Source organism: Kogia breviceps, chromosome 3, assembly GCF_026419965.1.
Source record: "Kogia breviceps isolate mKogBre1 chromosome 3, mKogBre1 haplotype 1, whole genome shotgun sequence".
Classification (NCBI taxonomy): Eukaryota; Metazoa; Chordata; class Mammalia; order Artiodactyla; family Physeteridae; genus Kogia; species Kogia breviceps.
In genome coordinates, this window is record NC_081312.1 from 154,624,097 (window position 1) to 154,651,200 (window position 27,104).

Sequence of the window (27,104 nt, forward strand, 5' to 3'; positions counted from 1 at the left end):
GCAGCTGCTTGGGAGACTGTTCTAGGTATTGCAGCTGAAAGATGATGGAGCCTCCATAAGCCTAGGTGACCATGGAGCAGACCCTCTACTGACAGTGTGGAACGTGTAACATGAGCAAAAAGTAAACTCACTGTGAAGCCACTGAGATCTGAGGGTTGTTTGTTGCTGAAGCATATTTTCGTCTAACTGGATTAACAGAGGAAGGCAGCGTCTACCCCTAGACTCACAGCAGTAAGGGCTTTTTCTGTAGAAAACACCACCCGGTACTTCTTCTAATCCTCTTTTAAAATTCCAATATGATATGAACCAAAGGTACCGTGCAAAGCATTTTTCATTAAAGTGAAAATTGACAGAAGCAAGCTGAAAAGTTGTGGGCTGAAGGACTGGCTGGGGGAAGGTGAATGGAACAGACAGGAGGGAGCTGGGGGCTGTACAGAAAATGGCTTGGCCACTGGAGAATGTATTCTCAGTGCCCAGCTCAGGGCCAACACATAGTAGGCATTTAATAAATAAATGAATGAACAAGATGCAAATAGAGAGCTGACTGAAGATTTGCGAAGGAAGGAGGGAAATGACAAAGGCCAGATTAGGGAAACATCCTGTCCTTCCTTCTTTGCCTATTCCAGTAGGTGCATCCTCCACCTGGACTTTAAGCAGGTATAAGGCAACAGTATGAGCCTCTGATTTTTTTTTTTTATTGTGGTAAAATATTCATAACATAGAATTTACTATTTGGCCGTTTTTGTGAAGCTAGCCACAGGTCCGTGGTGTTAAGTCATTCACCTTGTTGTGCGATCATCACCACCATCCATCTCCAGAAGACTTTCATCTTCTCAAACTGAAATTCTGTACCCACTAAACAATAACTCCTCATTCCCCTGGAAGCCACCATTCTACTTTCTATCACTATAAATATGACTATTCTAAGTAACTTATATAAGTGGAATCATATAATATTTGTCCTTTTCTGTCTGGCTTATTTCACTTAGAATAATGTCTTCGTGGTTCACTGATACTGTCACATGTGTCCAAATTTTTTTCCCTTTTAAGACTGACTAATTTTCCATTGCATGTATCTAGCCCTATTGGGTTTTGATACCTAACTTTCACATTGCGCTCCAGACTTTAGCAGACTAACAACCAAGCTGTGTCTGGTCTACGGTGCCACCTGGTGGTCAGTAAAGGTCATTCTCTGCCCTAATGTCTCTTTCCTTTGCAGTAGTGTCGCTCTGTTTTGTTTTCGTGCTCCTAGGTGGGCCAGTTCATTCTCAGGCATTCTTTCTTACACGTGGCCAAGCATCAGCCTTAATATCTTCCTTTCAATGTCTCTTCTAAAGGAGAGAAATTTATATCTGGAAAAATTTACCCCTAACCCTCCTTCTCCCTGATTCACTCATCCCCACAGGTGATGAATGACAGTCTGACATACATTGGACCACAGTTCATTTAAGGAGCAGGATCACTGTGTGACAGGTCACTATCCTAACCCAGCATGTCCTTTTTCTCTCTGGTGTATTTTGTTTCCATACAATAAGAGCACCTGGGCAGGATCTCATCCCTCCCACCCACCCCCCCCACCTTCCACCCTCCCTCCCTCCGTGCTGTCTCTCTGTTCACCTGAAGCTGAGTGTGTGAGAGAGGCCTGTGTGCAGGGCCAGTCATAGCATGGCAGGCACACCTGAGCCTTCAGGTCCCAAGATCTGGGAGATCTGGAACTTTCTGCGATCTAGTTTACCAGGGATCCCTACATGGAGGTGAAGGTTGCTTTCACAGATAAATTCTCTACCCCATTTCCCTACTGGTTAATGATCTTTGGATGTATTTTCCATTTTCCAGAATTCTGTAGGGGAGAAAAAATAAGTACTGAGATCTAGGCTCCCCAGATCCTTTACATGGAGCCTCCCTGACCCCTAGACATACTCAGGCATTTCTGTCCCCTTGTGCCTACTGTGCTGTGTGTCCAGCTTCAGTGTGGCCATGAGCATAGTGTATTTGTAACTGTCAGCTTAACTCTCTCCCCACCACCCTGTCATCTCTTTAAGGACAGGACTTGATCTGTTCATCTCTTCCCCACACCCAGTGCATTGCGTGGTTGTCAATAAATGTCTGTGGAAGTAATAAATTAATGAATTCGTTCATTTGCAGTTCTCTGCAAGGAAGGCATCCTTTCATTGAACCAAAATCCTGTTACCCTCAGTTCTTACTCAGTAATGGACAGAGAGTCATGGACATTCATGAACCCACAGCAGGGGCGCGGCCTGTGTGTGATCATGATATACTGCTCACAGCTCTAAGATTGAATGCTTGGCCTTTCCTTAACAAGTGTGTTCACCCCATTTCTCTTACCAGATTGTCTTGGAGGGTCCAGGAAGCGAATTCTTTGGAAACAGAGATTGTGAGTTCTCTAAACGTAATTGCATATATCCGTGTTGCAACGTATAGGTGATGTTTCAGATAACTCAGATAAAATTCCTACCTTTTCCACTTAGGAGAGGAATTCAAATCACTTCCCTAAATTTTCAAGGCAATTGCAGTATTATAGACAATTTGAATTAAGTGTATTCTGAGAATTTCAGTTGAAATTAGACTGTTTTTTCCTTACATATTGGTGAAGAGAACAGTATCAATCAGTATTTTAGGAGCATCGGTGCATATATGTGGGTCCCCCACCCCTTTTAAAATACAATTGATTTGAAATCCCATGCTCAGAGGCAGCCACGATGTACATGTTTGCAGCTATTTTCCCATACATACATATACATACCTATATCATTTTAATACCATGTTATAACATTCTGTCATTTAATAATATAAAATAAACATCTTTAATATCAACAAATATACATCTATGACATCATATTTAATGACTGAATTGTTTTGCATTGTAAATGTGGATTTTACAGCCTACTATGGTTGAACGTTTAGGGTGGTTCCTGTTTTCTCCTCTTATGGAGATTGTTACATAGGATTGTTACAACGTGTAAATGAAGAAATACACGTACAGCATTCAGAAGAGTGCCTGCCACATAGTAAGTGCTCTGTATTTTTTTTTTTTTTTTTTTTTTTTTTTTTTTTTTTTGCGGTATGCGGGCCTCTCACTGTTGTGGCCTCTCCCATTGCGGAGCACAGGCTCCGGACGCGCAGGCCTAGCGGCCATGGCTCACGGGCTTAGTTGCTCCGCGGCATGTGGGATCTTCCCGGACCAGGGCACGAACCCGTGTCCCCTGCATCGGCAGGCGGATTCTCAACCACTGCGCCACCAGGGAAGCCCAGTGCTCTGTATTATGACCATTTCTATTATTCTCATTGTCTATTTCCTCAGAATCATTCTTGGCAGTGGAATTAAGCATTTTTTTAGAGTTTTGATACATTTCACCTAATTTTCATGCAGAAAGTCCCCATCCCCGGAAGTGAATGAGGATGCTTTTTTACCGAGCCTTGCCCACAATGTTCAGTATCTTTATTTTTATTCTGGCCCCACTGATAGGCAAAAACTTATATCTTATTTGAGTTTGCATTTCTTTGATATCTCGTGAGGTATCACTTCTGCACTTTTTTATGTATAATAGGCTTCATTTATTTTGGAGAAATAATATTATTCGTCTCCTTTCCCATTTTTCAATCAAGGAGTTCATCTTTTGCTTACTGATTTGTGAGCTATTTGTGTCTCTGCCATGTTGGAGTTTTCCTCCCAATTTACCATTTGCCTTTTAACTTTTCTTCATGGTGTTTGGCAAACACAAGTTTTTTTGCTTGTTTGTTTGTTTTTGGAGTATGGTTGCTTTACAATGTTGTGTTAGCCTCCACTGCACAACAAAATGAATCAGCCATACACAAACGGATATCCCCTCCCTTTTGGATTTCCCTCCCATTTAGGTCACCACAGTGCATTACTAGAGTTCCCTGTGCTATAGGTATGTTCCCATCAGCTGTCTATTTTATACATAGTGTCAATAATATATATGTGTCAATCCCAGTCTCCCAATTCCTCCCACCCCACCCCACCCTTTCCCTCTTGCAAACACAAGTTTTAAGTGTTAAATTTAATGATACGAGTCCTGCTCTCCTGTTCACAAGTAATGATGGTGACGAGGAGCAGACACCCACCCCAGCCTGGGCCAATCACATCCTCTCCTGGAAATCTGTAATTGTAGTCAAAAGATCATCAATTAGTTGCTACACATGAGTAAATATAAAGCTCAGGAGATACGTGGTGACTCTTCTTGCACCGAGGTAAAAAGTACTAAAGTAAAGAATGATAGGGCTTCCCTGGTGGCGCAGTGGTTGAGAATCCGCCTGCCGATGCAGGAGACACGGGTTCGTGCCCTGGTCCGGGAAGATCCCACATGCCGCGGAGCAACTAAGCCCGTGAGCCATGGCCGCTAGGCCTGCGCATCCGGAGCCTGTGCTCCGCAATGGGAGAGGCCACAACAGTGAGAGGCCCGCATACCGCAAAAAAAAAAAAAAAAAAAAAGAATGATAAATGGTCAGGGCCTCCCCTGTCTCTGCCTCAGCCCTAACCTCGGGACCCTCTTCCCATGATTCCCCATGATTCAGTCTTTAAAGGGTTAATATTTGGCACCCCAGAGCCTCCGGAACCGAGCTGTACCCTTCAGGTCGTAGGACTCGGTCCTGAATAGCTGGAAACTGTGCCATTCCAGTTTTTCGATGTTTTGAATATCATCCCTGCTTGATTACAGATATTGCTAGACATCCTTGTGTACTGTGGCTTGACACAGCCAGGAGGAGCCCAGCTGAGGCCACCTAAGATGGAGAGTAGATGGGGGCTTGATTTTACAATCTGCAGTCACTGAACCACTTAGAGGTACGGTTAGTATTAAACCCCGGGGCAATGGTGGCCGCATTTAAGCCATGACCACACAATCTCTTTCACTTCTGTCCCCTCCTCTCCTGCTCTACTACATGGCCTCAGATCAGGTTCACACTCTTATCTCATCCCATCTGAGCATTCCCGCCTCCAGACTCCTTTTCAATGGGTCTTCCATCTGGCCTCCAGTTTAACTCTCCTGTGCCTTGACGATTAACCCAGATGGAGATGGTGCTATGCTGGGAGATACACCTCGTCATCCAATAGACCTGGGCTGGGATTCTTGCCTGCCACTTAACAAGCTGTGTGACCTCAGACAAATGATGCCTTTCCAAAACCAGGGTTTCCTCTTGTTTAAAATAAGGATATTATTATCATCGTATTATCCCGTCAGGTCCTGACCTCCTGCAATCTGCATTATACTTACTGTGTATTGTTTATCTCCTCTACTAGTTTGCAGGCTCTTTCTTTAGTGCAGGGACCTTCTTATAGTAATCTTTCCATCAGTGCCCCCATGTGGTTCTTGATTGACAGTAGACCCTTAGTAAAAATACACTCGCAGGGTTGAACTGAATCAAGTTCCAAACCTCAAATTGGTGAAAATGCAATCAATCCAGATGTTTGCACATCACTGGATAATAAACTGAATTGATTTCCTCCTTAGATGAAAGGAGCCCCGGAATTTTGTTTTACACAACTCCAACAATTTCTGTAAAACACTAAACGCCTTTTTTTTTTTTCTTTCTCACTAGATACTATGGACCAGGAATCCCAGCACTTTTGCACCTTAACTTGGCAGCTGGCAAAATGACCAGGGTGACCCCTCCCAGCAGAGCACATGATCGGCCACAGCTGTGCATGTTTTTTAGCATGACTGCACCAGGACAGGGCACTGAGCCACTGGGTGGAGCAATGCGCTCTGGGGAGAAAGCTTATGACATTTCCCCTATGATTTCAGAAAAGAAAAGAAAAGAAAAAACTATTTTTTTCTTATGAGTTGTTTCTGCTCAATGTCAATAGGACATGGCATAGCATGTATACATATAGATGTACGCACGATATCAGCCACCCTACAGTGGGAGAGCTTTAAACTTCAATGGTCCTAAGCTTGAAGGTGAGGCAGACATTGTTAACTAATAGTTACCTGCTCAATGTCCATTTCCTCTTTTCCCTTAATAACAGAATCCCAGTTTTATTTGGAGACAGCCAGAAGACAGCCTCCCTGAGAAGGCTAGGTTCCAGCCCATGAGATGTAAACAGAAGTTCCTACTTGGAACATCCAAGTAGGCTGCTTAAAAGAAGCTGACTCCATTAAAAGGTGTGCTCCTATTGGCTTTCCTTCCTTCCTCCTTCCATCAAGATTAATGTCATCTTGATGGCTGGGGCTCCAGTAGCTATTTAGGAACTTGTGACCTTGAGGATGGAAGCCACAGGCCAGTATGATGGAACAGGATGAGAAAGAGACTAGGTGCCAGATGACCAAAGAGCCAAAATACCAGCCCTAGATGCTTAGTATCCAACTGCTTCCGTGAAAGAAACAAACAATAACAACAACACTCTCTTGTCTTGTTTAAGCCACTTTTTTACAAATTCAATTTTCTCTTATATGTAGCCTATAATCCTATCCAAGCAAGATATATTAGCTTGCTAGGGCTGCCATAACAAAGTACAGACCAGGTGACTTAAACAACAGAAATTTATTTTCTCACTGTTCTGGAGGGTAGAAGTCCCAGATCAAGGTGTCAGCAGGGTTGGTTTCTTCTGAGACCTCTCTCCTTGGCTTGTAAATGGCCATCTTCTCCCTGTGTCTTCACGTGGTCTCCCCTCTATACATGACTGTGTCTAAATTTCCTCTTCTTTTACAAGGACACCAGTCATATTGGATCAGGGTCCACCCTAACAACATCATTTTAACTTAATTACCTCTTTAAAGAACTTGTCTCCAAATACAGTCACATTCTGAGCTCCTGAGGAGTTAGGACTTCAACATATGAAATTCCGGGGGATACAATTCAGCCCATAACACAAGGCATGAATAAAGAGGTTTATTATGGCTTTTTTTTTTCTTTTGGTAATAGCAGAAGAATTGGTAGTAAATGCCCATCAGTAGGGTAATAAGGAAATAAACTATTGGCATATTAATACCAAAACATACTATACTGCAGTATAAAGAATGAAAGTTCATCACATCATACTGATAAGTGGAAAACCCTTAAAGAGCTAACATGCATACCGATTTGTAGTGTGCTGCCATAAACACACATAAATGCAACAAAACCATTTCTAGAGACACTTTGATGTTTGTAAATGTATAGAAAAATGTATACAGTATTCGACAGACTGATAACCGGTGTGAAACAGAATTGTGGCTGGTGTGGAATAGAGCAGAATGTTTTTGTACAATGGTCGAATATTTTACAGCTTCAGCAAGTGATTCGTCTTATTTATCCAATTAAAAATTTAAAAGAAGTCAGCAGATCAGCCATTTAAAACCCGTGGAATTTTAAAGCATCTCTGGGCTGAATCTTTTTAAGAAACAAAAAACAGAATGATTCAACCTTGAAAAGGATTAAACAGCCGACAGTATTAGGTTAAAATCAGAAGAGATACTGAAGCTGTTTTACAGATGAGAAGTAATGATTTTTTAAAAAACCTTTGTCAAGTTCAAGAGATGACAGTAATATTGAGAGACGAATTGCTCTCTGCTGAGCAGCAAAGCCCTGGGCCCGATCTATTTACGATCTCCTGAGAAAGTTGCTCTACCTGCCACTCACTTTTTCAACAGGCTATTTTCAAAGGAAATTGTAGGAGACTGGGAGGAAACGTGTGACCTCGTGAAACCTGCTTTCTTAGAGCAAAGGCAGCTCCTAGAAGTTCCAGCTCTAATTCATTTCACAGGGGAAAAGCTGAGGCCTCGTGAGGCGCTGTTTGAGGATTCCTAGAGGCCCTGAGGGAATTTTTGGACCCGGCCTGCGCGTTAGAGAGAAAAACGTCGGCCTCCAGCGGAAAATGAAGGCGAGCACTCGGGCCCGAACCTCGGGTCCGAACCAGCCCGGGGAGAAAGCCTCAACCGGACCAGCCGGAGAAACCCGTGGGGCGGGGCGGGGCGGGGCCAAGATGGCGGAGGAGGCGGGTCTTCAGGAGGTGGGGGCTGGAGGAAATGGGCCGGGGCGGGGCCTGGTAGGCTACCGAGGGCAGGGAGGCGGAACCACGGGGGGGGCCTCCAGCCTGTGGAGGCGGGCCTGGAGGCGTGTCCCACGCAGGAGACGGCAGAGGGCGGGCCCGGCGGCTCGCGCAGGTCCGGTCTCCGCGGCGGCACGGCGCTGCGCGACGAAGATGGCGGCCTCCGGCTGGGCCCGTGCCGCCGTGGTCCTTCTCTGTGCCTCTGAACTGCTGCTGCTCCTGCTGCTGCCGCTGAGGGCCTTCGCCGCTGAGGGCCCAGCCGAGACGCCCGGCGAGGCCACCCCACCTCTCCGGAAGAAGAAGAAGGATATTCGCGACTACAATGACGCGGACATGGCTCGTCTTTTGGAACAGTGGGAGGTCCGCGGCGCGCGCACACCCTTTAGGCTCTTCCCTTCCCAGTGACCTCTTACCTCCTCCGTCTTGGGACCCTTTAGACCTCCGTCTCGGAATCTTCCGACCCACTAACCTCCTCTCTACGCATGCCATGAGCCCTTACTGACCCACTCCAGCCACCGCTAATCTTCAGTGCCTCCTCTGACCCCCGATCACCCTGCAGACCCCCGTCCCAGGACATTCATCCCAGTGTCCTCTTCCACCGTTCCCCGGGCCACTCCAGTCACGGGTCAGCCTCTCCCTATTCAGCCCTACTTTGCCTTCAGTGCCCTGGTCGCCGCCGCGTTGCTCCCCGTGGTCAGTGCGCCCTGCTAATGGGAAGGGAGACCTTTTCCATTACGCTCCTGAAGAATGGGGCGAGTGGATGGGAGAGGGGCCTGGTGAGGATTATCTTTCAAGAGGGCCGTTTCAGCTTTCATAGTTCTCCCGTGTTCTAAGTTAGTAGGAATTCAGAGTGCCCATTTTGGTCATATGTCCCTGCTGAGAGTTTTTGTGAGTGGCTTAAATTTGAGGGGGGTGGGGAAGGGGAGGCGGTAGCAGAGGCTAGTGGCGGTCTCTCGTGGAGCTCACATTTTTCGCTTAAGGGAGCAATGATTTGTTTTTGTGAGAGTCAGTTTTCTGATTTGTTACTTGAATGCACTGGAGTGTGTAATTACAGGGAGTGGGTAATAACCTTTTTAGGTAAGGTTGACTAACCAAAACCACGTAGCTGCCTCTTTCGCATCCAGAGGTGGGTGTCTTGTCCTGGTTCATTTGCACAGCTGGCGAACTGGAGTCAGAAGCTTGGGTTCTGCTCACTGTGCAACCTTGGGCAAGTAGGTCTCCCCTCTAGACCTCTGGTTCCTTACGTGCAGAATGAAATTTTACTGGATGATTTCTTTCAACACTGATGTTTTGTTATTTTGTGGTTATCTGTGTGTGTTTGTATTGGATAGAGGCTTTCAGACATGAGTTTAAAGTACCATCTGATGCATTTGACTGGAAGAAAGCAGTTTTCATGTTGACCTGCAGCTGAAGGAAAGCTCAGGGTCGATCTGGGTGTTTGCCAGCCACTCAGGAAAAAGGAACTTGGTGCAGCAGTTCCTTCCCCACTTTCCATCTCCCTTGCAATCTCCCAGTCTCTTTTTGGACTCTGGCAAATGCAGTTTTTGATCCACCAAAGTGAGAATCGCATCTCGTGCAGAAAGCCTAGCCTGGAAACATTCAGACCCTGAGCAAGACAAAGACGGGTGCTGCAGAGGTGTACAAGGGATCCAAGCATCAGGAATAGCAGTTAACAGTAAAAATAACTGCAGTACACAGTAGAAATGGCTGAGTGCCATAAAAAGAAAGTGCTGCGGGAATCTCAAAGGGTTTCAGGAAGGAAATAGTGTTTTAGGTAGACCAGGGAGTGCGGGAGAACGGCATTCCTAAGTGAGCGGTGTGAGCTGAGGTGGCTGGGGCGTGCGGGGACTGGGCAGAATGGAGTAAATATTAGTAGCCCAGGCTGTGGAGTTAGGCTACCTGGGTTCAGGCCACTTCAGCTTGGAAATTTGGACTGGTAAAGAGCCTCTCTGGACTTTAGTTTCCTCACCTGCAAAATAGAGGTGTTAGTACCCACCGCAGAGTTGTTGTGAGGATTAACTGAGAAAACTTGGAAAGAACCTAGAATAGTGCAGCTCCAACTGTTAGCTACGCTGATATAATAAATTGGATAGGTTGGCTGGAACAGACTTTCCGAAGCCACATCGTGAGAGGTAAGGATGGAAACGTTAGTGAGAACCAGGCCTTGCTAGGTCTTGAATCCTGTGGGGTTTGGACTTTATTTAGAAGGAAAAATGTAGTCCCTGATGAGTTTGAAAAGTTGTGTTACCCAAATGTTATAATACTGGCATGTTTAATCATCCATAACTTCATCCCAAAACGTGTGTAGTCTTTTGGTTCCCCTTCTGTATTCAGACATAGTTTTTACAGCTGAAAGCATAGCATCAATAGAATTTTCTGCTGTTCTTTTTTTCTTTTGCTATATATTAAGCATTTCCCCAGGTTACTGCAAAGTCCTTGTAATATTTTTAAAAGGCTTCAGAGTATGCCCTAGAGTGGTTGTTTCAGCTGTCCGAACGTTTTCGAATAGTGGAATATCATGATTAGGGCTAAAATTCAGGAAAATTAGTTGGTCAGCAAAGTTTAAGATGGATGGACAGGGAGAAACTCTGAAGGCAGAGACAGCCTAATATTTATCGAGTGTTCATTAGCTAACAAAGCTAAACACTCTTATCTCATTTAATCCTCTTACCTGTTTGTGGAGGGAGGTACTTATCTCTGTTCTCTAGATGATGATATTGAGGCACAGAGGGGTTAAGTAACTTGCCCAAAGGCACACAGCAAATTAGCTTAATTTCAAATTCAGTCACTTGACTTTAAAGCTTGTTCTTTTACCCATTTTACTACACTGCCATACAGATTGGTGAACTGAGTGCAAACGAAGGGGGATGAGGAGGACCTGGGTTAAGCTAGAAGCTGCAGTAATGGGTTAGAAGAGAGAAAGAAATGTGAGAGATTCTATGCTCTTAACACAACTTGGCACTTGATTGACTGCATAACAGGAAGGTGACAAGGATAATGTAGTGAAAGGACAGAGGTTTTGAACTCAGCCTTAACCCTTGGTAACTGTGTGATCCTCATTTTCCTTATCTGTAAAGCCAGATAACATCCCTCTTCGCAGGGTTCCTTGCAGATGAAATGAGCTAATGTTTGCAGACACTCTGCAAGCTTGAGTGCCCTTCCCCAGTAGCAGTTATTTTTTTCTGTGGGAGAGCAGATCCATCTCTGGTTGCTTTTTTGAAGGAAGCAGTGCTTCCTCCCCTGCTGGCAATCCCTGAATTCTTCCCCCACTCCTCTGCTAGTGTGAACATCATCCCCGCAGTGAGAGGCCTGCCTCAGGTGTGGAGTGGGGCAGGAAGGGGAGAACTTCCACTTCCTTCCACTTCCACCGTGTTGCAACAACTGCTGAGTCCTGGTTGGTATAGGAAAACCTAAGGCGATTCCTTCTTACATTACTGTAACCAGGTGCTGCGGAGGGGCAGGTGGGGAGGGATTCAGAGCCAGACTGTGAGTTTGTGCTTCAGCATCAACTCCTTCAAGCCTGTGGCCTCGAGTAAGTTACTTACCTTCTCTGAGCCTCATCCACTTCTCTATTCAATGGGGATCTTGCAGAATTGTTCTGAGGTGGGAAGTAACAAATGCCCGAGCTGGTATTATTATCAAGGACCCTGGGAGGAAGAAAAGGATTTACAGAAAAAGGGAGTTCAGCTCTGTAGCTATTAAATTTGACAAACAGCAGTGGAGAAGTGGTGAAGCTGGTCAGAAATGCAAGACTGGCCTGGAGGCAAGCCTGGGGAGGGTGTGAGGAGGGCCGGCTTGGTCGTAGTTGGTCGTAGCCGGTCGTAGCCGCAGCCCTGCTTGGGGGCAAGCGTTTGATTGCTTTCAGTTTAGAGAAAGTGATAGAACAGGTAAGCTTACTCAGGGAAGCGGTGGAACTAAGAATAGACCTGGACAATTGCTTGCATCTAGTGTACTAGTTTTCTTTAACTTTTTAAACTGAAACTCACCCTCAAACATATAAAATGGAAATTAAAGGTTCTTGAAACGATCCTTACCTTTGCTGTATGCACTAGACTAATGATTATTTAATTATATTTTCGTGAAAAAGAAATGGTGCTTGTGACCTACTGAGTTAATGTCATGACCATTAATAGGATCAGCTTGAAAAATAAAAATATTCTAGGTAATTGAACCAACTAGGCGTCTCGAAGTATTTTAAGGCAACCATAACAGATGTTATGGAGAAATAGAAGAGAATACAGTCAGAAACAGCCTGTGGATTTGGCCACCAGGAGCTCTTCCGTACTTTGAGAGGGTGATTTCCAAAGTTGGCTAGAGGCCAGTTACAGAGGGCCAGGTGATAATAGGCAACATGTATTAAGTATTTACTGCTTACCTTTGTGTCATTAAATCCCCCAAACAAGCTTAGGAGGGAGATGCCATCATTACCCTCCGCCCCCATTATAAGTGAGGAAAGTGATTTTCCACTTCTCCAAGGCCACACAGCTATAGGGGTGGGACCTGGAGACGAACCCAAGTCCGTGTGACAGTGCAGCCCACGCTCCTGCCTGCAGGTCACCAGCAGCTCTTTCAGAGCAAAATGAGGAAGAAGTGGATCAGTTGAGAGGATGGCAGAGCTGAGGAAAAGGCTGGCGCCATGCTGCTAGGGCCTTGGAGATCACCTAGTTCTGCTTTTCCTCTTATTGATGAGGAAACAGGCCTCGAGGATTATGGAGTCTTGTCCAAGGCCACACAGGTTAGTTAGGTGGAGCTGAAGTCAGATCCTAGGTCTGATACAAATATGGATCACCTCCAAACACTGCTTCAGAATTCTTTCATTCTCATCTTTTATTAAAAATACGTTTACTGGGCTTCCCTGGTGGCGCAGTGGTTGAGAATCCGCCTGCCGATGCAGGGGACACGGGTTCGTGCCCTGGTCCGGGAGGATACCACGTGCTGTGGTGCGGCTGGGCCCGTGAGCCATGGCCGCTGAGCCTGCGCGTCCAGAGCCTGTGCCCCGCAACGGGAGAGGCCACAACAGTGAGAGGCTCGCGTACCGCAAAAAAAAAAAAAAAAAAAAAAAAAAAAAAAAAATGTTTACTACATTGTTGGTGTCTTAAGCCTTGGCCCTTCAGTGATTTGTCAAGAGGCCCAAGTAGTATATAGGGGCTTTTTGTTTCATTTTAGGTTGGGTTTTTTCATGTGATTTTCTTCTTTTTTTTTATAACAGCTTTATTGAGATATAATTCACATGCCATATAGTTCACATTTAAAGTATACATTTCAGTGGTTTTTAGAATATTCAGAGAGTTATGCAGCCATCACCACAGTCAATTTTAGAACATTTGCATCACCCCAAAAAGAAACTCCATAGTCTCAGTCACCCCTCCGAGTCCTCCCAGCCCTCCAGCCAGCCCTAGGCAACCTCTAATCTACTTTCTGTCTCCATAGATTCGTCTGCTCTGGACATTTCATATAAGTAGAATCATACAATGTGTATGTAGTCTTTTGTGTCTGGCTTCTTTCACTTACTCACTTACCAAAATGTTGTCAAGGATCATCCATGTGATGTTAACATCGAGCAGTACTGCACTTCCTTTTTTTTTTTTTTGGCTGCATTGGGTGTGTGTTGCTGCACACAGGCTTTCTCTAGTTGTGGCGAGTGGGGGCTACTCTTCATTGCGGTGCGCGGGCTTCTCATTGCGGTCGCTTCTCTTGTTGCGGAGCACGGGCTCTAGGCGCAAGGGCTTCAGTAGTTATGGCACGTGGGCTCAGTAGTTGTGGCTCACGGGCTGTAGAGCGCAGGCTCCATAGTTGTGGCGCACAGGCTTAGTTGCTCCACGGCATATGGGTTCTTCCCGGACCAGGGCTCTAACACGTGTCCCCTGCATTGGCAGGTGGGTTCTTAACCCCTGCGCCACCAGGGAAGTCCCTGCATTTCTTTTTGCTTCTGGGAGTAGCCTTTTCTCCAACGAACACAGGTTCTTTTACGTGGCTTTAATTCATGTATCTTCTGTGTATTGGTTGGCATTCTACCATTAGCAATTAGCTCACTTGTTTATATGGGTCTGGATTCAGTGGTTCTTATTTTATTTGGGAGTTATAAATCATTCTGTCATTATTTTGATTTTCTAATTATTCCAGATTAGGCCCATGAGCTCTGTTTCATGTTGGCTTCTGTCTCATTCTGACACATCCCATAATTCTCCAAGCACTTTCTCACTTTCTGATACAAGAAGATATTCCAGACTCATCTTCTGTTTTCTTTGCTGGAATTAGCCTTTTCTGTGTGGAACCCTGGTTCTTTTAAATATTATTATCTATCTGTCTATCAAAAATCATAAGTTCCTTCTACTGCCTCCAGTGCCAGCCCAGCGCCTCCGGTAATTCTTCCCCCTTCTGTATTTGTAGCTCCCTTCCCCAAAGGGAAGGACCTGGTTCTCATTAACCTCAATACAGTCGCTCCTTTGTTCAAGCCTAGAATTCACAGATTGTGGTTCAGAATTGCTAGCTTACACCACTGCAACAACCAAACCTCCTACCTAGAATTGAGTATTTGTTTATGGTTCTTATTTTTTTCGGTGGAATTGATGTACATGAAATGCAGATTTTCAGTATTCAGTGAAAATTCATGAGTTTTGACAAATAGATACATCTGTTAAGTTATCCACACCCCTGTGAAAATACAGAGCATTCCCATCACCCCAGAAAATACCCCTGTGTCTCTGCTCAGTCAGTCCCACCTTGTAACCCTCTCCTCCAGAGGCAGCCACTGTTCTCACTTCTGTCATCCTGGATTAATTTTACCTGTTCTTAAGTTTCAGATAAATGAATTGTAGAACGTGTCTGATTTTTGTGCCCGGTTCTGTCACTCAGTGTAGTATTTTTGAGATTGGTTGCATGTATCAGTATTTGTTTTTCTTCACTGCTGCGTAGTATTTAATTGTATGGCCAAACCCGAATGCAGCCGTTCTTATAATCTACCATATTGGGTAGATTTCTTTGAGGGTGAAAAAGCTTTAGAAACCCATCACGTGGGGTTCTCTGTGACTGGTGACCTGGAGTGATGAGTGCTGCCTGAAATTTAGACTTTGCTTGAAAGTCAAGTGGAGGAGGGAATCCCCTGGGTTTACTTCTTTCTGTTATAATTTAGATCGTAAACCTGCACCTGACATCATAGGCAGATGTTCTTGCCTTTGCCAGTTGAAATGCACACTGTCTGATGCTTTTTTCCCCCATCCTTATAGAAAGATGACGACATAGAAGAAGGAGATCTCCCAGAGCACAAAAGACCCTCTGCACCTATAGACTTCTCACAGATAGACCCGGGCAAGCCTGAGAGCATATTGAAGATGACAAAGAAGGGCAAGACCCTTATGATGTTTGTCACTGTATCAGGAAGCCCCACGGAGAAGGAGACGGAGGAAATCACCAGCCTCTGGCAGGGCAGTCTTTTTAACGCCAACTACGACGTCCAGAGGTAAAGCAGCAACAGCCTTGCCGAGAAAACGGGGGCTGAGCTGGGGCTTTTCCTGTGTCTGTGTAATGGCATATCCTTCCTGGCAGAGTACCTATGAGGGCTCTGGACCTTTCCTATCCTAGTCTGTCTTCTTTTGCATTTATTTATTTACCTTTTTTTTTTTTTTTTCTTTGAAGAAGAGCATTCATTTCTGGTCCAAGCCAGTAAATTTATTTATTTGTTTGTTTTAATATCTCATTTGATCCTAAAGCTATTTATCTTTGTGTCTTTTAACTTTCCTTCTATCTGACTAAGAAGCTGCATCGCTTAGCCTCTTTGTGGGCAAATGAGTTACAGTTTGACAGTAGTGCGCCTCTTCCTGTAGAAGTCTCTGGTCGTCAGAGGATGCTTTTTCTGTGTAGCTATGTTTACACATCAGCTTGGAGCAGACTGTTACTTTTTAAAGCGAAGGAGCCCAGTTGTCAGAGGTCAATATACTCCTAAGATGCAGTTTTAAGGAATTTCCTTTTTCTTCCCCAAAAACAGTTCTGAAATTTAGGGTCTTCAAACATCTTAGTTCCAGAAATGTAAACGGAATGAAAAGGAATGAAGGAGTACTCAGAGAGTGTCCAGGATGGCAGAATGCTTTTGTTAGCTTAAGTAGACACTTAGGGGAACAAATCAGTGCTGTGGTGGTTACTGGTCCAGAGCTCTCACCGATCTCTGAAGTGGTGGGGCGTTAAAAAACGGAAGGGTGGTGTCGTAGGTGTAGCCCCTCGGGGACGGGAGGACTGTGCCCACTGGCCACACTAGTGGTCCATCCACCCAGGCTCCATTCTGTTCCTCTCTGCTCCTTGGGGCCTGGTGAGTGTGGGCGTACTTGGATGCGTGCTTTAACTTCCAGGGTTAGGATTTCTGTTCGGAGGCCGAGCATCCTCCTGAGCCCGTCACGGGCCTCTTATGACCTGATCTGAACTGGTGTTTTTCAGCCTTTATCAGCAGAGGCCTTTTGTCAAATGAAAGCTTAGCTGGGCCCTTCAGAATGTAAAACGGACCCAAATGGCAGCCTCCCCCTTGCTGCCCCGGCAGAGGCCCTGAGCCCCGTCTTCAGCCTCCCAAGGCCCTCTTCCTAATCCCACCCTTCATGTGAGCAGCCATTTCTACATCACACACCCCGCGCCCCCCCCCCCCCCCGAGGTTCTCCTTTGTTTTGATCTGAGCTGAGGTGTTAAATAGTTCAGCCAGCTAGTATTTTCAAACAGTGACTGTCAGACCTTCGAAAATAGAATGTTTTGTTCTGTATTCATGTAGAATTTGAAAAAAGATTTCTCGGTTAAGTGCCACAGGACCTCTCTGACCCATTAGCCCTGTACTAGCGGTGAGCTGACTACGGTCCCGTCTCTCTGTCAAGGTTCATCGTGGGGTCAGACCGTGCCATCTTCATGCTGCGTGACGGCAGCTACGCCTGGGAGATCAAGGACTTCTTGGTCAGTCAAGACAGGTGCGCCGATGTAACTCTGGAGGGACAGGTGTACCCTGGCAAAGGAAGAGGAAGCAAAGAGAAAAATAAAACCAAGCAAGAGAAAGGCAAAAAGAAGGAGGGGGGAGAGCCGAAACCTCGGGCTTCAAAGGAAAGCAATCGAGCTGGGAGTAAAAGGGAAGAGCTGTAGCGGGGCAGCTGCGGGCTCTGCAGAGGAGCGCGGGGAGCTCAGCCAGGGCGCGTGGGCCGGGGGCGGGCATGGGAACCACACAGCCAGGAGTTCTCTGCTGGAAAAGGTCTGCCACATGACCAGTTTCTGGTCAGTGTAAGAGTTACTGTTTAAAAGGCTTCAAGTCAGAAGACAGAGGTTTTGTAATTAACATGGGACACTGACGAATTCACGTTTACCATAAAATCACTTTAAATGGAAACCTGGGGTGCCGCTGTTTCCCATAAATGTGGGGAGTCTCTGGCCGGATTGTGGCACCGCTTCCTTCACTGCACCTGCTCTCATCCGGCAGCCTGCTGTATCCATGCTTTTTATTTCTGTTAACTGAAAGGATACCAGGTTCTCATCCGGCAAACTTAAGACTCCTGACTTAATTGAGTCAGGCTCTCCATGCCGCAGACATCACTTCATTACTGTGAGATTAAAAACGCTCCACAGGAGCACTGCACGGAGCTCCGGTATCTAAATATACAATCAGGACACCAGGACGCTTGAAGCCCAAATCCGTGCAGAAAATGCAGAGAACAGAAAGTAATGCAACATGGAAATCCTAAGTATTCACTTTGAGTTTCTTGGACTTGAATCCCTCTCGTCAGTTATAGAGAACTCTTGGTATCTGTCAGGTTTTATGTGGTCTGTAAGTCCAGGGGTTCTGTCGGAATATAACTTTATTTAGGAAAGAGTAATGCCGGTGTTGAGAGTTGTGTGTTCCATTTAATGTGATGATTTTCAAGGGTGTAAATCGGGCATCAGCAGAGTTCTTTGCAGAGTGTAGCAGAAGACTCCATAACCTCATTCACTTCGAAACGTTTTTCTTGGATAAAGTGCCTAAATTTGTGGTGTTTTTGTATGGGACTAATATGACGTGCTACCTGTTACTGTCTGATGTTGCTATTCATACGTCACAGCCTCTGAGAGTTACAGAATTTATACACAGGTGTCATTTTTAAGAACTAAAATTATTTGTTCAAAAAGGCTTCCATTGTGATTTTAACAAATTAAAAACAGCACGCACGCGGTTACAAAACGTCATCGTTAAAGAATGGTACAAAGCAAAAAGGCTTGGCCTCCCCTGCTGCCGCTGCCTTGTCCCAATGGAAGCTACTGTTAATTTGTTTTCAAAAAGAAAAGAAAGGTACACTTACTGGTTTGTAGTGATATGTGTTTGTCTTGGCCTTACATTTCCCCTTCTGTTGGTGACTATTCAGATCTCCACACGGTGATCCACACCCTCTTCGTTTTCTGTTCTGTGCTGTAGGGGGATGTTTGCCCTGCAGGCCCCCCACTCCAGGGAGGAATTAATCCCAGGGTGAGTCTGCTTGAGCCGCCTCAGGAAGAGGCGTTCTGTGTTTCTCATACAATCTGAACCCAGGGAAGTGAGGCAGGAGCTGCTGCTGCCCTCCTGCCCCTCCTGCACAGGGGAGGGCTGTCTGAGGATGAAGCCGGCAGTGGGGAGTAGCAAGGAGAGAGCCGAGTCCTGGTGGTATCGCCTAAGCCCTTGCATCCATCCTCGTCTGAAACCAGCCCTGTCCCTGGGTTTTTTCAGTTTTTACTTGGGCGATGTGTTGGGTTTCTGTCATCTGTAGCCATGATGGCCTCGTGTATAGGGCAGCCGTCCTGATTGGATGCTTGTCTTCATTAAACACAAGGGCTCACACCCTCCACCCTGCCCAGGACCTTGTGTTTCCACTTAGCTGGCTTTCTGTGTCACAGTGTACACGTCTGTCTCATTGCTTCCTATGGGATATGCGGCCACATCAGCCTGTATTGACTAAGCTTCTTTTACATGCTGGGCACCACTAGATGCCAGCAACAGTGTGGATACAGCCCCTGCCATCGTGAAACAGTGATTTGGTGGGGAAAGACAAATATTAATCCTATACAAAGTGAAATGGCAACCGTTGAAATAGGAAAGAAGTACAGTGCCAAGAAGTGGAGGAATCTTGGGATAGTCAGAGGGGACCTCTCTGAGGCAGGAGGAGGAAGTAACCTAGGCAGGGGAAACAGTCCATGCAAAGGCCCTGTGGTTAGACGGAACAGAGGAGGGACAGCAGGAAGGCCAATGAAGAGGCTGGGGCACAGCACAGGACCAGGCTGGACAGGTGAGTTATGGAGGTTTTATGGGGGCCGAGAGCTTATACAAGTCTGTGGGATCTCTTAAAGAAACAGTACACCTTTATGAATAAGAATTATGAAAGTGACGATTTATTTGGAAGATTCCTATGTAAGAGGGGCCCATTCACGTAGAAAATCCACCTCTGAAAGCCAGCTGTTAAGGTACGGAACTACCTTACCAGGCGATAAAGCTAAATGCCTGCTGTCCTGTAACTCCTGTCTCCCTGGCTATCCTCCCCCCCTCCCCCCGGGAAGCCCTAGACCTTGTATGTTCCAGTAATGAGGATGAAAGCTGGAACTGTAGCATCTGTGTGGGGTGCACAGGGTCTGGTAGAGATTCGGGAGGACTGAAGGATTTTAGCTGGGGTGGGGTGGATTCGAGTGGTCATCTGATTTGCACTGGCTACACCAGAGAATTGATTGGAAGCGGGCAGTGGTTAGTGTGAGGGGCAAGTCAGTAGTTCAGGCCTTGCTTGAAGGTGGCGCAGGATGAGCTGGGTGGGGGTGAGGTTTGACCCACGGTTCCCCTGCACAGTCCCTGCTGATGCACGTTGAGTTTTCAGGGTCTCACTAGTACGTACAGTGCTGCACTGGACATTTTAACATATTACCAACTATTTTGGTAAACTTGTGTTTATATCTGAGGGGCAAATTCCTAGCAGTGGAATTGCTAGAAGAAACAAATTCTAACCTTCCCATGTAGACTGCCAAATGACCCTCCAACGTGGTTTTGTTAACTTAGCTTTGCTAACAGTAGACCTCAAATCCTGGCCAGCACTGGGCGTTACACTTGCCAATTTAATAGATGTGAAGACCACATCTTCATTGGCTACCCTGAAGCCACCCTAGTGGAGAGGCCACGTATAGGAGCCAGAAAGAGAGAGAGGTGCTCAGAGAGCCGCACCTGTTCCAGCCCCAGCTAGGAGTCATCCCAGCCCAGGTGCAGACAGGTGAGCAAGTGAGCCTTCAAATGCTTCCAGCCATGCAGGAAGCAGAAAAGCCACGCCTGATCTGCAGATTCATGAACAAGAGAAATGTCATGTTTAAGGGAGGGGCGGGGGGTATATAATACATGTACACATGCACATTTATAAATTCATTTTTACTTTTTAAATTTCTTAATTTTTTTTTTGTCCACGCTGCACGGCATGCGGGATCTTAGTTCCCCGACCAGGGATCGAACCCATGCCCCCTGCACTGGGAGCGTGGAGTCTTAACCACTGGACCACCGGGGAAGTCCCCAATTTTACTTTTTCATGTTTGTTTTCATGTCTCTTGATTTAATACATTCACATGACATCTTTGACGATCAACTGTGAAACATGAGAACTTAATAATTAGACATCCTTCTACCGCCCTAGTTTTTGATAGTTAGGTTGTGGTTTTTAGTACTTGTTTCCTTTATAATGTTAAACCTCTTTTTCTTTTTAAATTAAACCAACTTAGTATGTATTAATCCCTCATCAAGGTGGAGGAATTCTCAAACTTCCTTCCGTCTCCTGATTCTTCTTTAAGAGTGTTATTTGTACACTGACAAGTTGTGTAACACACCCGTTGCTCCATTGGAGTGGTCTGAGGCCAGCCTTATCTTTCCTCTTAGAAGCGACTGCTTTTTCCATCAGATCCTGGGGATCCTGCCTCATTCCTATCATTCAGTAATTTTGCTAAAAAGATTTTTCAAAATCTTTTTTTATTCTCCTAGAATGTGGTGTGTCATTTCCAACTGCTATTTAGGTGGGTTTTTTCCCATCATGTGAAAAAAAAAATTATCTTCTATTGTTAACTTATTTTCAGTTTTGTGTTGGTGTTTTGGGCACCAGTTTTTTTTCTTAGCTGTGAAATGAGTTGTTTTAAATCTCATTCTGTTCTTAATCTGTTTTTATTGAGCTGTTTTTATCAGAAACCAAGTTTTTATTAAATTCTGTGAATTCAGGAAGTCCAAATGGAGACTCTGTACCTTGCAGATTTTGTTTGTTTGTTTGTTTGCTTTTCTGCAAGAAACTGCCAACTTTGCTATTGTGTCTCATTTTTTTTTCATGTTTGCTTTTTATTTATTTTCTTAAATTTTATTGACGTATAGTTGATTTACACCTTGTGTTATATTTTTTCCCAGAATAGAATATTTTTCTGTATTTGTACATATATTCTTTTGTGGTGGTTGTTTTCTAATTGCAGCATGTTTGGATAGATACCATGTCTTTGTTTTTTCCCCCCTCTTGTTCATGCTTTGTAGACACAGCCTTTCCCAGACCTTGGCCTAGACCATCTATCTTTGGTGAATTCTCCTGACTCCCTTCCCTCCTTATCTGAGCATTGTTTGTCTTCCTGGAGCTGCAATTCAAGGCCTGAGTATTGCTTTTCCTCAGCTTTTCTGTAACCTAACAGGAAAGGGAGGGGGCTCAGGCTGTGTGGCCTTGCTTGATGAGTAGGCTGTGCCCTCCTGTGATTTTTACCAAATGTCCTAGACCTTGGTGGGGTCGGGTGTGGGGTGGGGGCGGGGGGTAACGCTCTTCCTAGAAGGTTTCCTGTCCAGCCTTTGGAGAGTCCCTCTGATTAGCAATGGACCTCAGAGCCCTGGCTGCCCTCTGGGAGGGTCAGGCTGGAGTGTTCCTCTCTATCTAAGAACCGTGTTTCTCCCGCCCCTGTAGAAGGAGGAAAGGCCATGCCAAATGCTGCTTTTGGCCAGGGCAGGGCTAGGCATGGGCAGTGAAGCACTTGCTTCAGGCACATGAAGTAAGGGGCATCACAAAGCTCAGTAAAGAGAAATAATATTTTAATTCTGTATTTAGAAAATGAAGTTAATGTTTAAAAAAAAAACCTGAAGATGAAAATGTTAAGGACAGGAGCAGTCAGAGCAAGGAAGAGGGTGAGACAGTGAGGCTATGCAGGTATGGGGTCGAATCTAAGGTCTTAAACCAGCGGTCTGCGGGCGTGCAGGCTCAGTGGCCATGGCTCACGGGCCCAGCCGCTCCGCGGCATGTGGGATCTTCCCGGACCAGGGCACGAACCCGCGTCCCCTGCATCGGCAGGCGGACTCTCAACCACTGCGCCACCAGGGAAGCCCCAAACCAGCGGTCTTTAAGTAGTATTTCTTCGTATTTTAAGAGTTCATATTCCCTGACTTACCAGGTTCGTGCTTTCAGAATGAGACTTGAAAGCCTTATTGTACAGATGTTACAAGATCTCCGTGAAAGAAAGAAATTCACCCACCTACACAGCCTCCCAGCTCTTCAAGCCCCGTCCGTTTGACCAGAAGCTTCCGTTCAGCTTATTATCTCTGAACTGTACGATCGCACAGTTGTCAGCATAGCAGAAACAGAATTTTATTTTTGGCTTTTTCCACTTAGCCTTGTATCATAATGAAGTTTCCCTGTTGCTATATGGTCTTCACATTGCACATTTCAGTGGCTGTGTAACAGTCCCACCCTTTTCCCGCAGAGCAAGTTGAGCCAGCTGCTTACAAGGGCCCGAGTCTAATCTGTGTCTCATCCGCATCCCCTTCCAGGAGTGTCTGCTTCATCCCAAGGCCGCCCTGTTGGCAAGAGTGACCCTACTCCCCTATGCCACCCACCTTGGATGGTCACAGTCACTTGGACCAGCGGTGCGCACCTCACCCTGGGCACACACCTGGTTGGCAAATCGGATCCTCTCGGCCAGAGATTGAATGATTTGGTAGCCGAGTCATCAACAGTGGGACAACTAGAGGGAAGGTTTCAGAACTTCTGTTGGTGAAATTTCTGGGCTTGCCCTGAGTTTCTGACCTCCTGGGTCTTGATTATTCTGGTTGTTCCTGGATTCTGAGAGCGCTAGATCCTTATGAGCTTTTCACTAGAGCTACTTTGAAGAAGTTTCTGCAATTGGTGTGATCTCCCCACTCTAACTTTTTGTAGTCTCTGTTTTTATCTGTCTAAACAGGGTATGAAACAAAGCAAAGATGTCAGGACCCTCGTTCTGTGCTGTATCGCCACTCTCTTGACCTCTTCCTATATTGTTGAATATTTGGGTTCTTCTTGGTTACCCACAATTGTCGATTTCATTGAAATTAGTTTTTCTTCCGCCTTAAGATGACTCCTTTAGTATTGTTTTCAAGATTACTGGAACAAAGGACACGTTTTTATTATACGTTGTCATTTTACTTCCAAAAGGACTGTATCAGTTTGCACGGTCACCAGCAGTATATGAGCAGACCCATCCGTTCTGCCAAAAACTCACTAGAATTGGGCATTATTTTGAATTCATTAATGTATTTATTCATTCAGAAATATTTATCGATCACCTACGTGCCAGGCATAGTTCGAGGTATAAAATGTTAATTAATTTTAATTTGCATGCTTCTCAACCTCTTGGTGGACTCTGTTAAAGAAAAATTTTGTACTAGACACTTGTTAAAAATGGCAAGGAAGATTTTATTTACGACTGTTGCAAAAGGGGAAAGAGATTGAATTCAACTCTGAACGCAGTTAGTCAAAGAGCAGAGTGAGAGGGTCAGTGGATGGAAAATTAGATTAGCTATCAAGGGTAGGGGGCTGCTTGCTAAACTGGCTTCACTGGATTCTTACCAAAGAGTGGCCCAAGGCTGAGCTTTCAAGGCGGGGGAGGATTAACCTGACCTGGGAGGACTCTTTGCTAAACTGGGCTCAGCAGGCCGAGGTTGAGGCCTAGTTGAGATGAGGCTTCAGAGGAACCTGACTCAAGTTTGCTCAAGGAGGGCGTCTTTGTCCACTCCAATTTTTTTTTTCAACTCCAATTTTTGTAATGTGTGTGCTCCTTATTGAACATAGAAATTAACCCTTCGACTGAAAGCTGAAAGCTGATGAAAAAAAATGTTTTCCTGTGATGATGCTGTGAGGTACCTTGTTGACCAGGCTGGGTGAGGCCTGGGCTTGAAGCTGAGGGGCCTTTACAGTAGCCAAAGCTTGGGCTCTTCACTCGGGGGTCCTTGAGGGTGGACGTCTGGGAGGAAAGTCCCAAAGAACAGGCCTGACTGAACTCATCCGGGGAGCAGAGGAGGAAGATGTGGATGATAATGGCTACAACAAACACGTTTTGGACTTGAGAACTTCCACCGGCCTCCCATTATTATCCACCTTGTGTGAACCTCACACCTGCTCTGCCTTGGAGGTGTGGGCAGTTCCTGTTCACAGGTGAAACGGGAGGGGGAGGGGGTTTGCCCCTGATCACAGAACCAGCCAGTGCTCTGCCTGTTTCATAAAACCCCTATCAGGTGAAGTAGAAATGTTCATTCTTTTCACCTCACCGTCCAGAGAACCAAGGCACAGCTGGGGAAAGCGATTTGGCCAGAACCCTCTAGAGCAGGGGTCCCCCTGAAGAGACCATTAGCATCTTCCTGTGAAAGAAAATCAAGTCAAAAATTAAGGGACACCATCGACATGTCCATTGACAAAGGAATGCATAAAGAAGATGTGGTACATATATATATATATATATATATACACACACACACACACACACACAATGGAATATTACTCAGCCATAAAAAAGAATGAAATAATGCCATTTGCAGCAACATGGATGGACCTAGAGATTATCATACTAAGTGAAGTAAGTCAGAGAGAGACAAATATCATATGATATCGCTTATATGTGGAATCTAAAGAAAGGATACAGATGAACTTATTTACAAAACAGAAACAGACTCGCAGACTTAGAGAATGAACTGATGGTTACCGGGGGGAAGGGGGGAAGGAAGGGATAGTTAGAGAGTTTGGGACTGACATGTATACACTGCTATATTTAAAACGGATAACCATCGAGGACCTACTGTATAGCACAGGGAACTCTGCTCAGTGTTATGTGGCAGCCTGGATGGAAGGGGAGTCTGGGGGAGAATGGATACATGTATATGGATGGCTGTACACCTGAAACTATCACAACATTATTAATCGGCTGTACTCCAGTATAAAATGAAAAATTAAGAAAAACAAAGAAACCAAAATAAATAAATCTTCATGTATTCATTAATTTAAAAATAGTTAAAGGACATGCCCACTAGGGGGCAGCAGAGACCGGCATGCTTCACGGCATCCACATTGCTCGAAGCTCTGACTTTGCCACCCACCCTTGGGCAGAATTCTTCAGCTATTATTTTAATGAACAGATCACTCAACCTGTGCTTGTCAAATATTTGTGAACATCTGCATACGCCTCTCTCTGGATTTCTTCTTTGAAACCGAAAAGATTATCTGCTCCGTGTGTCCTGTTCGACATAAATGAATTTACATCATCCTCCTAGCAACCCTGTGCGGTCGATACTATAGTATCGTCCCCATTTTACACACAGAGAAACTGAAGCACAGAGAAGTTAAGTATTTCTTCCGCGGTCGCACCACTAAGAAGTGTCAAAGCCAGCATTTGAACTCAGGTCGTGGGGCTCTGCCTGGGAAGACGGCTGCTCCTGTCCATCTGGCCTCACTGCACACCCGCTCGCCTAGTATGTACCTACTGAACACCTGCAAGTTCCAGGAATTCAACCGGTGATGGGGGTGAAGGCGAACAAGGCAGTAAAGCCCCTGCCCTCCTGATGTTTACAAATGGCATTAAAAGATGCTCTATGTCCCTTTCCGTTTATTGAGCATTCACTATGTGCAGGCTCTTTACATTATTTCATTTACTCTCCATAGCCCTGCAAAGTTGCAGTTCATTAGCTGTTAGTGTGAGGCTCGTTAGAGCACAGCTTTGGAGTTGCACTGCCAGGTCCTGCACTTTAGGAGCTGTATCATCTTATGGCACATCATCTAATCTCGCTTAAGGCTATGGGCACTAATGAAAGTTCCTGCCTCATAGACGTGTTGTGAGGATTAAATGAGTGAATCCACGTGAAGTGCTTAACACAGCATTCTGTACGTGTTAACTATTATTGTATTTTTCTTTTTTTATAAATTTATTCATTTTATTTCCTTATATTTTTGGCTGTGTTGGGTCTTCGTTGCTGCGCTTGGGCTTTCTCTAGCTGTGGCAAGCGGGGGCTACTCTTCGTTCTGGTGCATGGGCTTCTCATTGTGGTGGCTTCTTTTGTTGCGGAGCACCGGCTCAGTAGTTGTGACTCGTGGGCTCTAGAGCGCAGGCTCAGTTGTTGTGGCGCACGGGCTTAGTTGCTCCGCGGCACGTGGGATCTTCCCAGACCACGGCTTAAACCCGCGTCCCATGCATCAGCAGGCGGACTCTCAACCACTGCGCCACCAGGGAAGCCCTATTTTTTTTCTTTTTTTTTTTTCTCCAGAGAAGTCTGCCGAAGTTGCCAAGGTGAAGTTTCTGAGCCCACAAATCTGAAGCCTGGAGTTGGGGCCGCAAGGAGGGCTGCCCTCCTGGAATGTCAGGAATTCCAGGGACATCTGGCCTGCTTTGAATCTGCTGGGCCTGCCAACCGGCATTCTTCCTTGTGGGGAGCGAGGCTTCGGTGATGGGCCTGGAAACACTGAGGCCCCTTTGATCCCGGCCTCCTGCTGCAGCCCACGTTGGATGACCTTGAGTGCCATTTTGATGTCCCTGGGCCTCACCTCTTCTATAAACAGGGGTGACAAGTTCTGCCAGGCCTGGAATCCACATACCAAGGTCTGGAAGAAACTGAACTAGAGGAATTCATTCCAGCGCCAAAGAGGTCCCTGAACCCCTAGTAGAGAAGCTTCTTTCCAAATGCCCTAAGATCTTTGCTCTTCCTTTAAATTCTCTTGGGCAAAGATGGTGTTTTCTGCCTTTGGGCTCCTACTTCTAATTTTAAATCAGTATATGCCCCGGCCTAGAATGGATCACCTCTCTGTACCTCAGATGCACCAGACAGCTCTCACCAAGGGAATTTAACCAAGGGAAGCAG

At 45.6% G+C, this 27,104-nt stretch overlaps 1 protein-coding gene across 2 annotated transcripts in view; it reads left to right on the forward strand.

Moving 5' to 3' along the window:
• Positions 1-8,065: 8,065 nt before the first annotated feature.
• The window catches only part of MESD (mesoderm development LRP chaperone), a 65,205-nt gene continuing 46,166 nt past the window's right edge, over positions 8,066-27,104 (forward strand). Inside the window, exons 1-3 of one of the 2 annotated variants that reach the window (XM_059059159.2) lie at positions 8,066-8,371; positions 15,238-15,470; positions 16,861-18,302. In XM_059059159.2, coding sequence (XP_058915142.1) covers positions 8,165-8,371; positions 15,238-15,470; positions 16,861-17,119 — 699 coding nt within the window. In that variant the 5' untranslated portion in view covers positions 8,066-8,164 and the 3' untranslated portion in view covers positions 17,120-18,302. Of the gene's footprint in view, positions 8,372-15,237; positions 15,471-16,860; positions 18,303-27,104 lie in introns of those variants that run through there. The other variant, XM_067030043.1, reaches the window with a different exon arrangement.